Source organism: Entelurus aequoreus, linkage group LG08 (genome assembly GCF_033978785.1).
Source record: "Entelurus aequoreus isolate RoL-2023_Sb linkage group LG08, RoL_Eaeq_v1.1, whole genome shotgun sequence".
Taxonomy (NCBI): domain Eukaryota; kingdom Metazoa; phylum Chordata; class Actinopteri; order Syngnathiformes; family Syngnathidae; genus Entelurus; species Entelurus aequoreus.
Window position 1 is genome coordinate 55199903 of NC_084738.1, and position 17160 is coordinate 55217062.

The window sequence follows — 17160 nt, forward strand, 5'->3', positions numbered from 1 at the left end:
GTTTTCGCCTTGCATATTAGAGTTTTAACTTGCACTTACAGATGTAGCGACCAACTGTAGTTACTGACAGTGGGTTTCTGAAGTGTTCCTGAGCCCATGTGGTGATATCCTTTACACACTGATGTCGCTTGTTGATGCAGTACAGCCTGAGGGATCGAAGGTCACGGGCTTATCTGCTTACGTGCAGTGATTTCTCCAGATTCTCTGAACCCTTTGATGATATTACGGACCGTAGATGGTGAAATCCCTAAATTCCTTGCAATAGCTGGTTGAGGAAGGTTTTTCTTAAACTGTTCAACAATTTGCTCACGCGTTTGTTGACAAAAGTGGTGACCCTCGCCCCATCCTTGTTTGTGAATGACTGAGCATTTCATGGAATCTACTTTTATACCCAATCATGGCACCCACCTGTTCCCAATTTGCCTGTTCACCTGTGGGATGTTCCAAATAAGTGTTTGATGAGCATTCCTCAAATTTATCAGTATTTATTGCCACCTTTCCCAACTTCTTTGTCACGTGTTGCTGGCATCAAATTCTAAAGTTAATGATTATTTGAAAAAAAAAAAAAAAGTTTATCAGTTTGAACATCAAATATGTTGTCTTTGTAGCATATTCAACTGAATATGGGTTGAAAATGATTTGCAAATCATTGTATTCCGTTTATATTTACATCTAACACAATTTCCCAACTCATATGGAAACGGGATTTGTAGTTTGAAAAATACTGTAATCCCAATAAATGAGAATATTGTGCAAACATTATTTGAATTAAGACATATTTTTTTAAGCTAAGCAAGATTTTACAGTTACATTTTGTATTATGTGAATTGTATAATATTCAGATTTTTATTTATGAGCTATAATCATCAAAATGATCAATATTTCACGCCGTGGGAAATTTTCTTGAATAAAAATAGTTTCTCTTTTTCAAACAAATGACACATTTAAAGGTACCCTTTCTGTGTCCCTTGTCACATTGCACTTTATTTTTTTTAAAGCACGTTCTGCAATTGTTTGTCCTTAAAGGAAGTATTTTCAAGCATAAACACGACTAAATAAAGTAAAAATAATACTCAAGTAGTTTTGGCCACTACATGTAATCTAACAGTATCGTGGCCACTGATTGGCTCAACTTTAGGCAATATTACTGTGTTGGATAAAATGAGTATGAAGGGTTTATTTCATGCCTCTAGCCCTCTCATAATGTTAATATCTTATTTAGAAAGTAATAATCATCTTTTTTTTATGCTCCAACAATGAAAATATTTGATTTATAATTGATTCCAATTTCACAGGGATTAATTAATCGCGAAAACAATTAACAGCAAATAAACGACTGTTGTCATTAATTGAGGTTTATCGTTTATTCATAACATATTTTATACTAACACAAAAGTGTTCCTCGCTGACGGAATGTGTTCTTGTCACGCGACGTCATGGTTTTGTGTTTTGTTGCACAGATGGAGAAGAAGAAAGAAGTTTCTTTGAGCGTGGTTTCTCTCGCCTCCTCAGAGGAGATTCAAGCGCTCAAGTGAGGACTTTTTTTTTTTTTCCTTCTTCCCTTCAAAGGCAGAACGCCGCAGTGATTGCCCTTCATCCCCTTGTCGCACTTCAGGTCTCTGCTGATGTTCACCATGGAGAACTGCTTCTACGTGCTCACCTCTCAGGCCGTGCGCTGCCTCAAAGACGCCGCCATCCTCCCCCGAGACAAACAGCGACTCAAACAGGAACTCAGCTCGGAACTGGTCAGTAGCAACTCCTCGTGTCGTCCTCCATTTTTAGACCTCATTACCTCCATGTTTGTTTTTCATGACACTTTTATGCCTCGATTATGGTGCTTACCAGGCGGGTGCTGGGTTTTACATCACATCATGGAAAAGATGGCTGCCACTATGATGGATTTGTAATGAAGATGCTAAAAGTGCCTGGTGCAAAAGTCCTCATTCAATTTAGAATCGTTCACAAATTCCGCGAATTTGAAGTTAGGTTGCGAAAAGGAAGTAGAATTGATTACATTTCCAGCATCATGCTTCACAGCAGTGTTTCTTGACTAAAGGACCAGCCAAAAATTCAGTTGTAATACACTCTTCCACCACTTGTGGCAGTAATGACATCAAACAGAAGAAGTCTGCAGCTTCAGTCATAGAGAACTTTCTTGAGTGCAAAAATTATGACTAAAGTGGTGAAGCTGTATTCTCATTTGCACTTTAATTTTGACAGTTTAAGAAACATTTTCATTATTTGATTTATTTTAGCACATATTTGTATGTACGTTTGTTTTTTTGGACAATTATTTATGAGTCCCTTATTATGTAGTATATTTGATTATTTTATTTTTTTACTCTGCCTAATGTTTGTGTGTTGAAGAAACATTCATCTATCGATTTGATAAGGTAGTAAACTGTAAGTAGGTTAGATAAAAGTATTGAATATGATTAAAATCTAGAGAAATAATAATTCAGTGTTAATATTTGAGTGGGCACACTCTGTAGTGGAAAATAACCCCTGCTTTACAGAATATTGTTTTACATATTTCATAGAAATATTACTAATAATTACAACAAATATTTTTTGACACAATTTAGTGTATTGTAACTTTCATTTGGTGGAAATACCTTTCATTTCCTAGCATGTAGGATATGTATATTTTTGTATTTAAATTAAAACAAGACCAATTGTTACTTGGCTATTAAGAATTCATCTGAATTGATCAACATTGACTCAATTCAAATTCATCAAATTAGAATTGTGTATCATTTTGGTGCCGACATGCTAAGATATAATTTTAGCGTTACAGCTGACAAATCAAATTAGTGTAATATTTCTTATTTTTAGAACGTAGGGGGACAATTAAAAAATAAGACTTGTGGGCTGCAAGTTGGTTTCTCCTCATGGTGATGTCTTGTTGTAATCCTCTGCAGAGCACGCTCCTGTCCAGCTTGTCCCGCCACTTCCGCAGGGGCTCGCCGTCGTCCCCGGCCAGCGGGATTCTACCGTGCACGCAAGCCAAGCCGCCCACGCCGGGTTCTAAGGGACTCCACGAAGGCCAGGAGCCGTTCATTCAGCTGGTACAGGCCTTTGTTAGGCTCGTGCAAAGATAACTTTTTTTTGTGTGTGTGAGACTGTGGAAAAGTTACCAAGTTGTTTTTGACTTTCTACATTTCAATTTGACCAAAAGCAAAGTGTTGACTTGAGAAGCTGCCTGTGGTTTGTTGCATGCTAGTAAGGCCTAGTTTTATAGACCTCTGTAACAAACACATTTCAAGTGCTACTTAAACATTTTTAGATCTTTTCAATAAGTTGTTACAATAATGGCTTTGTAAAATGATGAGATATGTTACACATTGAAGCAGCTGAAGACATTTGTACTCAACATGTAAATGATAATAAAGGAATGTTCTTGGACACGTTTCAACTTTTACTGTATTCTTCAAGCTGACTGGATAAAATACAATTTGTCATAAAAATACATGTCGTTTTTTGTATATGCATATTAAAAAAAACGCTAACTGTACAAAGAAAGACATTGAACAAACATCAGTACCTAAAACTCAAAAGCAGGTTTTGTGCAAATTAAATACAAAAATATTCTGAATGAAGAGTAAGGTGACAGTTTGACAGCAGGAAGATCAAACATTAAAACTGCAACAGGAAGTTTCTTCACTGCTCATCTGAGGAGTCCAAGGAACTTCTTGGATAAACTCCAGCACCCCCTACTGGCCATTTACCACCACCACCTCCTGAAACACAGTTTGACTTGATTTAACAACGCTTGCCTGCTTTGGCCACATGGTTTCATTCAGACAGCCTTCACGCGCATGCGAGTGACATCTTGTGGACTGCAAGGCACTTTGCATTCAGGAAATAGACTGCACTGGTTAGCTTTGCATCAAGACTCAAAATGGCTAAGCAAGCCTTGCATAAGTTCTAGTCCTTCCGGATGCATAACCAAGTGTCGCATCACGATGCATGATGTCATGGTGGCTTCATGCAAAAACCACATCATCATCATGCGTCAGAATGTCAACTTCCTGCTCACTGACCTGCTGCTCCTCTCGGGCCAAAGAGGTAACAATGACTTTTCTAACGTTATGTCGCAGAAGATAAAAAAAACACAAGAAGTGATTTTACTGAACTGCAGTGACGCTGGTGAGATTCTTCTTTGTGTGTTAGTGTGTGGAACTCACCTCGAGATTGACCCGAGCCTTTTTCATCACTCCGTGTGTGAGCGACACTGCGTGAGGAAAAGTCAAGTTATTATTTTGGAAAGGCAGCACAGATATTTTCAAAACTTATTTTTCATGACATGCAGGCATCCATAAAGTATCAACGCTTCACTTTTTTCCACATTGTTATGCAACAGCCTTATTCCAAAATGGCATAGTTTGTGTCCTGAAAATTCTACACACAATACTCCACAATGACAATGTGAGTTTTTATTTTTTGCAAATGTATTGAAAAAGTGTTCAAACATGTGGCATCATATTTAAAACTACTTGAGGCTGTAATTGCTGCCAAAAGTGCATCAACAAACTATTGAGCAAAGATTTCTTTAAAAATAAATAAATTAGCAAATAAAAAACTTTTCACATTGTCATTGTGGGGTATTTTCTGTAGAATTTTTAGGGTTATCAGTTTTACTGTAACTAATCCATTATCATCATAGTATTTGATTCATGGGTGTCTGATTGGACTATCAACCATCAAACGCAGAACCTGCTGAGGCTTGCTGGGAGGACAGATGAGGTCTTCTTTAAATACAGATTAATACAAGTCAAATATTTTTGTGTGCAGACAAAAACTTTTTATTTGCTTATGTTTTCCAGGGTTGCTGGTGTGATGTCACATGTCTAAAAACTGCTGGCCTTATTTATCTGCACACAATAATATTTGATCAATAGTCTAGGGCAGGGGTCCCCAAACTTTTTGACTCAGAGGCCGCATTGGGTTAAAATAAATAAATATATATATATATATTTTTTTTTTATATTTGGCCGTGCCAGCAATCAGAGTGTTGCTGGTTACTGGGGTTCGATCCCCACCTTCTACCATCCTAGTCACGTCCGTTGTGTCCTTGGGCAAGACACTTCACCCTTGCTCCTGATGGCTGCTGGTTAGCGCCTTGCATGGCAGCTCCTGCCATCAGCGTGTGAATGTGGAAATATTGTCAAAGCGCTTTGAGTACCTTGAAGGTAGAAAAGCGCTATACAAGTATAACCCATTTATTTATTATATATATATATATATATATATATATATATATATATATATAAATATATATATATATATATATATAAATATATATATATATATATATATAAATATATATATATATATATATATATATAAATATATATATATATATATATATATATAAATATATATATATATATATATATATATAAATATATATATATATATATATATATATAAATATATATATATATATATATATATATAAATATATATATATATATATATATATATAAATATATATATATATATATATATATATAAATATATATATATATATATATATATATATATATATATATATATATATATATATATATATATATATATATATATATATATATATATATATATATATATATATATATATAATATATATATATAAATGTATATATATGAGGTTTGTCACACTGCTGCCTCTGCACCTGGCTGTCATCTACCGCCCCCCAGGGCCCTATTCGGACTTTATCAATGAATTTTCAGAGTTCGTTGCTGATCTAGTGACGCACGCCGACAATATAATCATAATGGGAGACTTTAACATCCATATGAATACCCCATCGGACCCTCCATGCGTGGCGCTCCAGACTATAATTGATAGCTGTGGTCTTACACAAATAATAAATGAACCCACGGATCGCAACGGTAATACGATAGATCTAGTGCTTGTCAGGGGTGTCACCACCTCCAAAGTTACGATACTCCCGTACACTAAAGTAATGTCCGATCATTACCTTATAAAATTCGAAGTTCTGACTCATTGTCAACAAACTAATAATAATAATAATAATAACTACTATAGCAGCCGCAACATTAATGCTGCCACAACGACGACTCTTACTGACTTACTGCCTTCGGTAATGGCACCATTCCCAAATTATGTGGGCTCTATTGATAACCTCACTAACAACTTTAACGACGCCCTGCGCGACACCATTGATAGTGTAGCACCGCTAAAGCTAAAAAGGGCCCCTAAAAGGCGTACCCCATGGTTTACAGAAGAAACTAAAGCCCAGAAATTATCATGTAGAAAGCTGGAACGCAAATGGCGTGCGACTGAACTTGAGGTTTTCCATCAAGCATGGAGTGATAGTTTAATAACTTATAAACGCATGCTTACCTCAGCTAAAGCTAAATATTACTCAAATCTCATCCACCTCAACAAAAATGATCCTAAATTTTTGTTTAGTGCAGTAGCATCGCTAACCCAACAAGGGACTCCTCTCAGTAGCTCCACCCACTCAGCAGATGACTTTATGAATTTCTTTAATAAGAAAATTGAAGTCATTAGAAAAGAGATTAAAGACAATGCATCTCAGCTACAACTGGGTTCTATTAACACAGATACAACTGTATATACGACGGACACTGCCCTCCAAAATAGTTTCTCTCTCTTTGATGAAATAACATTGGAGGAATTGTTAAAATGTGTAAATGGGACAAAACAAACTGTAAATGTTCTGTTTTTGCATTGCGCATTATTATGGTACACTCTTTTAGTGTATTTACGGTAATTCCCAACATGCATTGCTCCAGTGTTTAGTCTGTTATGTGAACGGCAGTGGCCGGTTTGTTATTGTGTTCCCTCAGTAAAGTATACGTATAAAAAGAAGAAGGTTGTCGTCATTGAATTATCAATGGTAGCAGAGGATGTCTAACAACGCTAACTACAGAGTCCCTCCTGCGTTTGAAGAAAAGAAGTCATGTGAGAGCTGGAAAAATGAGGTTGAAATGTGGATACGTGTTACCGATCAGGATAAGGAGAAACAAGCATTAGCTGTTGCTCTCTCACTGAGGGGGAGAGCTAGAGATACAGCTTTGGAAATACCTGCGGATGATTTGAACAAAAATGACGGGATGAAGACCCTTGTAAAGGCATTGGATAATGTATTCTTAAAAGAAGAAAAGGACAGAGCTTATGATGCATACACGGACTTTGACAAGATTCGGAAAGTTTCCATGGTGGATTACATCGTTCAGTTCGAGCAGAGGTACAACAAAATGCGCAAATTTGACATGGTTCTTCCCGACGCTGTTTTGGCATTGAAGTTGTTGGATACAACCAGTCTCGATGTTAAAGATAAACAGCTTGCGCTTACAGCTTGTTCAACACTGACATTTGCAAGCATGAAGTCAGCTTTAAAAAGGATTTTTGGAGACAATGTGCAGCCGCCCACATGCAGCGGGGGAATTCACATGCGCGAAGATGTTGCTTTTTATGTGGATCAAAGGAAAAGAGACGGAAGGAAATTTCGTTCCCAACCCGACCAAAAGAGGGCGCCATTGACTGGCTCAAACCCACTGGATAGGTTTGGCAGAAGATCTAAGTGCGCTATTTGCCAGAGTACATTTCACTGGGCTAAGGACTGCCCAAATAAGGCTGAACATGTAAAAATGACAGAGGAAAATGCAGAGACAGAAACAATTGAAGAGTGCAAAGTTACATTGTTTTCTAAAGAGTCAGTTTCTGATGCTGAAATATTCATGGTAGAAGCCTTAGGTTCAGCTGTAATTGACACGGCATGCACCAGAACAGTCTGTGGTGAAAAATGGCTGGAGAATTACATTCATACACTGAAGGAGAGTGACAAGAAAAAAATTGAAAATACACAGAGTAGAAGAGCTTTTAAGTTTGGTGATGGACAAGTTGTTCATTCCATAAAAAAAGTAAAAGTCCCAGCAAAAATAGGACAAACCAGGTGCCACATAGAGACTGAGGTGGTCTCAGTGAACATTCCTTTACTACTAAGTAAAACGTCACTTAAGAGGGCAAAAGCAGTGCTTGACATTGAGAATGATGAAGCCACAATGTTTCAGAAACCAGTGCCTCTTGAGATTACATCCTCAGGACACTACTGTGTAAACATAGTGGACAGAGATTGCACAGCCACCCGTGAGAATAAACCCCAAACTGATGAAGTTCTGGCCATAAGAGATGGCATGGGTAAAGATGAAAAACTCAAAGTATTGGTGAAACTTCACAAGCAGTTTGGACATGCCTCAGTTGATAAACTCAAAAAATTACTAATTAGTGCTGGAAGTAATGATGATGAGAGTGTTACTATTCTGAATGACATCGTAAGTAGCTGTGAAACATGTCTCAAGTACAACAAGCCCAAACCAAAGCCATCAGTTGGTCTACCAATGGCTTCAAAATACAATGAAACTGTGGCATTAGATCTACACGAGCTAGAACCAAATGTGTGGTACCTCCACATGATTGATCACTTCACCAGGTTCAGTGCTGGTAGCATTGTTACAACAAAAAAATCCAGTGAAATTGTGAGGCACTTTATTCATTCCTGGTTGAGTGTTCATGGAGCCCCATCTAAGATTTTTTGTGACAATGGAGGTGAATTCAATAACGAGGAAATGAGGGACATGGCTGAGAACTTTAATATTGAAGTGAAAACCACTGCTGCCTACAGTCCATGGAGTAATGGATTGATGGAAAGACATAACCAGACCCTTACAGAGATCCTGTTAAAAGTGGAGAAAAGCAGTGTTTGTGACTGGAAAACAGCCCTAGATTGGGCCTTGATGGCAAAGAATACAATGCACAATGTGCATGGATTTAGTCCATACCAGCTGGTGTTTGGACAAAACCCGAACCTACCTTCTGTGCTGGTTGATAAACCACCTGCCCTGGAGGGCACTACCATGAGTAAATGGGTAGGACAGCACATTTCAGCATTACATGAAGTAAGGACAGCGTTTACTGAGGCAGAGTGCTCTGAGAGAATCGGGAGAGCTCTGCGCACACAGCTTCGCAGCACAGATGAATACTACGAAACTGGAGATAAAGTGTACTACAAAAGAATGGACTGCAATGAATGGAAAGGCCCTGGGGTGGTAATTGGACGAGACGGGGTGGTAATATTTGTTAGACATGGAGGCTCCTATGTCCGGGTGCATCGCTGTAGACTGCGCAAGGCCACAGATCACTACACTGACACGTCTCGTGACAGCCAAGAAAGCCAGACAGAACTTAATGCAGCAGAATGTGGCATTGAACATGTTGAAGATCTACCCAATACTGTATCTAGTGATGGAGACAGTGTGCCTAACACAGAGAATGCGGCAGGGAGCTCTAATAATGACAGACAACCTTCTATCATAAGAACAGACCGTAGTATGAATCTAAAGGCAGGACAATTCATTAAGTATGTGGAAAGAGACACTGGAATTTCACACACAGCAAAAGTGCTAGGTCGAGCGGGAAAGGCAACTGGAAAACACAAGAACTGGTACAATCTGGAGTACACTGAGCCAGTTAACCTCACTGGCACAACAAGGTCAGCTGACCTTTCACAGGTTGACACACTGCAGATTCAGTCATTGGACAGGGTGGAACAGCCATCTGATCACGAGGATGTACTTGTTACAAAGGATGTGTCATTTGAATCAGCTAAACTTACTGAAATCAGTAACTGGGAGAAACACGGTGTGTTTGATGAAGTAAAAAACATGGGACAAAAATGCATTTCCACAAGATGGGTGTGTACACTCAAAGACACACCAGACGGCATAGTTCAAAAAGCAAGGCTAGTGGCGAGAGGATTTGAAGAGCTAAACACAAAAGATCTCCCAAAAGACTCGCCAACATGTGCCTCAGAGTCTCTTAGACTACTCATGTCTGTGATATGTCAAAACCGATGGACACCCCACTCTATGGACATTAAGTCAGCATTCCTTCAAGAAAATGAGTTATCCCGAGACATCTATGTTCATCCACCACCTGAAGCCAAGAGTGAGGGAACTCTATGGAAGCTAAACAAATGTGTTTATGGACTAAATGATGCATCACTGTACTGGTACTATAGGGTTAAAGAAACAATGTTGCAAACTGGAGGAAAGATGTCACAAATTGACCCTGCTATATTTTATTGGTTGGATAAAGATTGTAATGTGTCTGGGGTGCTTGCTTGTCATGTTGATGATTTCATCTGGGGTGGTTCACAGATTTTCACAACAACTGTAATCCCTCACCTGCAATCTGCCTTTCAAGTGGGCAGAGAAGAACATGACAGCTTTCGCTATGGAGGCATGGAATATTTCACTGCAAATGGAGTAACATGTATGCATCAAGACAATTACATACAGAATCTCCAGCCAATTCACATAGACATCTCCAGAGCCTTGAGACGGGATGCTCTTTTGACTGAAAGTGAAATTGATGACCTGAGATCAAAAATAGGTCAACTTCTGTGGGTTGCCAGACAAAGTAGACCAGATATTATGTTTGATACATGTGTCCTTGCAGCTAACATAAAACATGCTACTGTGCAGACTTTACATGACACAAACAAGGTGGTGAGAAAATTGAAATCAGAACATGTGACACTGAAGTTTCAGAACCTGGGAAAAGACAGTTCTCTAAAGCTAGTAGTGTTCTGCGACGCCTCGCTTGGAAACCTTACAGATGGAGGCACTCAAGGGGGACATCTCATTCTGCTGATGGGTGAGGAAGGAAGATTCTCCCCTGTGTATTGGCAGTCAAAAAAGATCAGAAGAGTCGTACGGAGCACTCTTGCTGGAGAAACTCTTGCCCTTGCCGATGCTGTTGACAGTGCCATTTCTTTATCTGACCTTCATGCAGAACTTACCACAGGGAATGTATCACAACATGTCTTACCAATAGTGTGTGTCACTGATAACCACTCCCTTGCAGATGCCATCAAGTCTACTAAGTCAGTGACAGAGAAAAGGCTCCGCCTTGAAATAAGTGGCATCAAAGAACTTCTTCAGTGTAAAAGAATTCAACAGATTCTCTGGGCACCTACTGGAGAGCAGCTAGCTGACTGTTTGACAAAACGAGGTGCATCCGCACTTCAACTCCTAAAGGCACTCAGTGTTGGAGAGTGGAAACTGGAATAGAGACTATTCTTTTGTGGACAGTTTTTTTGTTGATCACCATGTTCTTACATTTTCATACTTATGGACATTAATAATAGACTGTGATTTTTTGTGTTAAAAAAACTAAAAAGAAAAGTGGGAGATTGTAAATGTTCTGTTTTTGCATTGCGCATTATTATGGTACACTCTTTTAGTGTATTTACGGTAATTCCCAGCATGCATTGCTCTATGCGCAGGCTCCGGTGTTTAGTCTGTTATGTGAACGGCAGTGGCCAGTTTGTTATTGTGTTCCCTCAGTAAAGTATACGTATAAAAAGAAGAAGGTTGTCGTCATTGAATTATCACAAACAACATGTTTACCTGACCCAATTCCTGGGAAACTTATCAAGGAGCTTTTTGTATTATTAGGTCCATCAGTGTTAAATATTATAAACTTATCACTTTCCTCTGGCACTGTTCCCCTAGCATTCAAAAAAGCGGTTATTCATCCTCTACTCAAAAGACCTAACCTCGATCCTGACCTCATGGTAAACTACCGGCCGGTGTCCCACCTTCCGTTTATCTCGAAAATCCTCGAAAAAATTGTCGCACAGCAGCTAAATGAACACTTAGCGTCTAACAATCCTATGAACCTTTTCAAATCCGGTTTCAGGGCAAATCACTCTACGGAGACAGCCCTCGCAAAGATGACTAATGATCTATTGCTAACGATGGATTCTGATGCGTCATCTATGTTGCTGCTTCTTGATCTTAGCGCCGCTTTCGATACTGTTGATCATAATATTTTATTACAGCGTATCAAAAAGCGTATTGGGATGTCAGACTTAGCCTTGTCTTGGTTTAACTCTTATCTTACTGACAGGATGCAGTGTGTCTCCCATAACAATGTGACCTCGGACTATGTTAAGGTAACGTGCGGAGTTCCCCAGGGTTCGGTTCTTGGCCCTGCACTCTTTAGTATTTACATGCTGCCGCTAGGTGACATCATACGCAAATACGGTGTTAGCTTTCACTGTTATGCTGATGACACTCAACTCTACATGCCCCTAAAGCTGACCAACACGCCGGATTGTAGTCAGCTGGAGGCGTGTCTTAATGAAATTAAACAATGGATGTCCGCTAACTTTTTGCAACTCAACGCTAAGAAAACGGAAATGCTGATTATCGGTCCTGCTCAACACCGACATCTATTTAATAATACCACCTTAACATTTGACAACCAAACAATTAAACAAGGCGACTCGGTAAAGAATCTGGGTATTATCTTCGACCAAACTCTCTCGTTTGAGTCACACATTAAGAGTGTTACTAAAACGGCCTTCTATCATCTCCGTAATATCGCTAAAATTCGTTCCATTTTGTCCACAAATGATGCTGAGATCATTATCCATGCGTTCGTTACATCTCGTCTCGATTACTGTAACGTTTTATTTTCGGGCCTCCCTATGTCTAGCATTAAAAGATTACAGATGGTACAAAATGCGGCTGCTAGACTTTTGACAAAAACGAGAAAGTTTGATCATATTACGCCTATACTGGCTCACTTGCACTGGCTTCCTGTGCACCTAAGATGCGACTTTAAGGTTTTACTACTTACGTATAAAATACTACACGGTCAAGCTCCTACCTATCTTGCCGATTGTATTGTACCATATGTCCCGGCAAGAAATCTGCAATCAAAGAACTCCGGCTTATTAGTGATTCCCAGAGCCCAAAAAAAGTCTGCGGGCTATAGAGCGTTTTCTATTCGGGCTCCAATACTATGGAATGCCCTCCCGGTAAAAGTTAGAGATGCTACCTCAGTAGAAGCATTTAAGTCTCATCTTAAAACTCATTTGTATACTCTAGCCTTTAAATAGACTCCCTTTTTAGACCAGTTGATCTGCCATTTCTTTTCTTTTCTACTCCCAACCCGGGGTGGACCACTAGCCTGTTCATCGGATGGGGACATCTCTACGCTGCTGACCCGTCTCCGCTCGGGATGGTTCCTGCTGGCCCCACCATGGACTGGACTTTCGCTGATGTGTTGGACTTTCACAATATTATGTCAGACCCACTCGACATCCATTGCTTTCGGTCTCCCCTAGAGGGGGGGGGGTTACCCACATATGCGGTCCTCTCCAAGGTTTCTCATGATTATTCAATCCGGTTTCAGGTTAGTTTACATTGACGTCCCACTGGGGTGAGTTTTCCTTGCCCGTATGTGGGCTCTGTACCGAGGATGTCGTTGTGGCTTGTACAGCCCTTTGAGACACTTGTGATTTAGGGCTATATAAATAAACATCGATTGATATATATATTTATATATTTAAACGACTATATTTATATGTATATATATATAAATATATATATATATATATATATATATATAAATATATATATATATATATATATATACATATATATATATATATATATATATATGTATATATATATATATATATATTTTTATATATATATATATATATATACATATATATATAAATATATATATATATATTTTTATATATATATATATATAAATATATATATATATATATATATAGGAAAAATGCATTTTTAGACAATATGATTTGCCTGAGCGGCTAGGAGACACCGAGATTAACAAGCGGTAGAAAATGGATTAGAAAGGACAGATTTAAATAAATAATTATAAAAAAAAAAATTTAAAAAAATTGTTTTTTTTGTTTTTTTAACTTGGGACTTCCCGCTGGCCCGATTTTGGACGCTAGCAGGCCATAGTTTGGGGACCGCTGGTCCAGGGAGACTCGAGGCTCGCCTTGCTGTAGCTGTCCTTTTGCAAAAGTAACGATTCTTCACATACAGAAACGTGGTTACAACTTTGACTTCTATTTGGGTTTTAGCCTTTTAAAAGAAATAAGTGGGAAAAAATCCCAAATGAGATTTTTGTTTTGCTCACGTGGATGAAAGACTGTATTCCTTTTATGAGTATATCCAATTCATTTTAAAAGAGAGGTCCTCAGAGGTACTGCAGGGGGCCGTGACATTTTTGTTAGATTTTTTTAAAATAGAATTTGTATATTTCCCATAACAAATGATTGTATTATCATATTCATGTTAGCATTAAGATAGATAGCGCTCTCGTTGCCAGGTAGCGATCAGCATGTTAGTTGGCAACTAGCGATTAGCCGCACAATACTGTTATGTGAACGTTATTATTGCACAATACCAAAGTACTTTTAGAAACAAATATAACATAGTTGCACACAGGATATGTAAGGAAGGGTTCTTGGCCAGGAAAACGGTGAATTGCTTAAATTCACTTGAAGTGCAAGTAAGTTACTGCCACCTAGTGGCCAGTCAGTATACAATCTAAGGAGAGATTGGCCAATGACAGAGCTGAAGACTAAAGTGCGGTGTAGTTTAGTCTTCATTTGAGATGTGAGAAAGTGTTTGAAAAAGCATCTTACGACGTTCGATGAGGACTCGCTCCATGCCTTCCTTCAGCTGGTTGGTGATCTGCAGGCGTTTGACCACGCTGCGCAGCATCTTCTCCCGCTGCGACAGTCGACTCTTCAGTCGAGCGATCTCGTTCTGCAGCAGCTCGTCCTGGCGGGCGCACGCATCAGGAGATCAGCGCTGACCCACGGACGCTGACAGAGAGCAGGTGTGTGGTGCGCTACCTGCTGGTTGTTGGCGGCGGCGCCGGTTGGCAGAGAAACCTTCCACGCCAGCTTGAGCAGCCGGGCGGCCTCATCCAGCACGTGCTGCATGGCGCCCAAACTCCCTGACAAGTCGCTGGCGCTCTGACGGTCTGCCGTCTGCATAGTACACGTGTAACGTTAGCGCTCCTGGCAAGATGGCGGCACACGCTGGGGTCAAGGGTCGGCGTACCTTGCTGCTCCGCCACTCCTGCAGCTGGGCGTCCATGTGGCGTGACAGCTTGCGGCCGTCTGAGATGTGCTTACGCAGGGCGTTGTAGTCCTCCACCAGCGCCAGGATGTGGCGCCCTTTGTGGTTGGCCCACATGCCGTGACCCGGCACCAGGCGGAAGGGGGCGCCCGTGACGCTCTCGCCCGAGCTGCTGTCGCCGCCGTCCATCTTTGAGGGAGCCTGGCGATTGGCGTCTGGCGAGAGAGTTCCCGTCAGCGACACGCGACTCAGAAGGTACATAACCGGGGTGTCCAAAGTGCTTCTTTTTTTTTTTTTTTTTTTTTAACGGTCTCAAAACATTATTACAAAATAAAAGACATGAAAAAGTGGAGAAATGTTGCAATGTCGACTCAAATAACAGTCTTTTTTCTTCTTCTTTGAAACGGTCATCAAAGAATAATAATGAATCAAAATCAATGTTTTTTTATGAATTATTGACATATTTAAGCTCTAATTACTACACATCAAATATTACACTTTAAAATATTTGTTGGGGGAAAATACCGCATATTAGGTGTTTGCCATATAAAAAACTAAGTTTTCTTTATAAAAAATGGCATAAAAAAATTAATAAAAATATATACCGTATTTTTCGGACTATAAGTCGGCATAAAAAAATAAATAAAAATATATAACGTACTTTTCAGACTATAAGTCGCAGTTTTTTTTCATAGTTTAGTGCGACTTATACTCAGGAGCGACTTATGTGTGAAATTATTAACACATTACCTTAAAATATCAAATAATATTTACTTCATTCACGTAAGAGACTAGACGTATAAGATTTCATGGGATTTAGCGATTAGGAGTGACAGATTGTTTGGTAAACGTATAGCATGTTATATATGTTATAGTTATTTGAATGACTCTTACCATAATATGTTACGTTAACATACCAGGCAAGTTCTCAGTTGGTTATTTATGCCTCATATAACGTACATGTATTCAGCCTGTTGTTCACTATTCTTTATTTCTTTTAAATTGCCTTTCAAATGTATATTCTCTGTGTTGGGTTTTATCAAATAAATTTCCCCCAAAAATGCGACTTATACTCTAGTGCGACTTATGTTTTTTTCCTTCTTTATTATGCATTTTTGGCCGGTGCGACTTATACTCCGGAGCGACTTATACTCCGAAAAATACGGTATATAAAATAATGAAAACTTAATCAATGAATAAATCTGAAGTTCATTTAGACTTCAGTAAAAAACAAAACGAAAAAAAACACGTTTAAATGTATGACTAACTTCTATGAGTTGGGCCCTTTTTGATCCCCAATAATTTTAGTGGGATTTTCTACCGTAAATTCTATAAGTTGCTAATTTTTCCCTACGCCTTGAACCCTGCGTCTTATAAATGGTGCAGCTAATTTATGGACTTTCTTTGCTAACAAACATGTTTTGAATTCAACAAATAGTTTTCAACAAACACTGAAAAGGTGTGTTTGTGCTATGGCTGCGGGGTGAACGTCTAGAGCAGGGGTGTCAAAGTCAAATGGACGGAGGGCCAAATAAAAAATTTAGCTACAAGCCGAGGGCCGGACTGTTCGAATGTTCATTGAAAAATTTTTAAATGACGCATATAGTCTAGTGAACCTAATTGAACCTACTGAAAACCTAACAAATATATTCCAATATGATCAGATAAATAAAGCAATATTTTCTTATGGCTCTGTCAGTAATCTTTAATTTTCAACAGACACAAAAGACAAATTTCCTTTATATAAAAATCCCCATAACATGAACATTAAATGAAAGAAACCGGTATTCAAGGCACCATCAGTAGCCTATATTTTCTATTTTAGCAAAAGTGGGCTAAATTTACTTCAAAGAAAAAAACAATAATAGCAATTTTCTATCATCCACTCAACTGAAATATTTTTAAAATATAATTAAATTGAAATACAATAAAATAAAGTGCAAAAATCTATAAATCAAAAACAACACTTTGTTTAAGGAGAAGTAACATGCAGTGAAAACAAATATTAAACTTTAACTTTTAAACTTGAATTGAGTAAAAACTCTAAATATGTGATTGCACAGTAATGTTCACATTAAACCCCCCTCCTCCCTCCGTGGGAGGGAGGCGAGTTGGGTGCCCGAAGCCCCCCGCTGGTTTCGGCCCGCCCCTTGGCGCGCGTGGCACGGCGGGCTCCGC

At 38.9% G+C, this 17160-nt stretch overlaps 2 protein-coding genes across 9 annotated transcripts in view; one reads left to right on the plus strand and one right to left on the minus strand.

The window, feature by feature from the left end:
- nup188 (nucleoporin 188) overlaps positions 1-3405 on the plus strand; it is a 41902-nt gene extending 38497 nt beyond the window's left edge. The window contains exons 40-42 of the mRNA XM_062056834.1: positions 1461-1531; positions 1616-1745; positions 2922-3405. Coding sequence (XP_061912818.1) covers positions 1461-1531; positions 1616-1745; positions 2922-3101 — 381 coding nt within the window. The 3' untranslated portion in view covers positions 3102-3405. The remainder of the gene's footprint in view (positions 1-1460; positions 1532-1615; positions 1746-2921) is intronic.
- cdk5rap2 (CDK5 regulatory subunit associated protein 2) overlaps positions 3398-17160 on the minus strand; it is a 62395-nt gene continuing 48632 nt past the window's right edge. For 7 of the 8 annotated variants that reach the window (XM_062056833.1, XM_062056831.1, XM_062056832.1 and 4 more), the window contains 6 exons: positions 14965-15197; positions 14754-14891; positions 14541-14679; positions 4188-4234; positions 4044-4083; positions 3398-3740 (listed from right to left, as the gene is read on the minus strand). In XM_062056833.1, coding sequence (XP_061912817.1) covers positions 3661-3740; positions 4044-4083; positions 4188-4234; positions 14541-14679; positions 14754-14891; positions 14965-15197 — 677 coding nt within the window. In that variant the 3' untranslated portion in view covers positions 3398-3660. The remainder of the gene's footprint in view (positions 3741-4043; positions 4084-4187; positions 4235-14540; positions 14680-14753; positions 14892-14964; positions 15198-17160) is intronic. The other variant, XM_062056829.1, reaches the window with a different exon arrangement.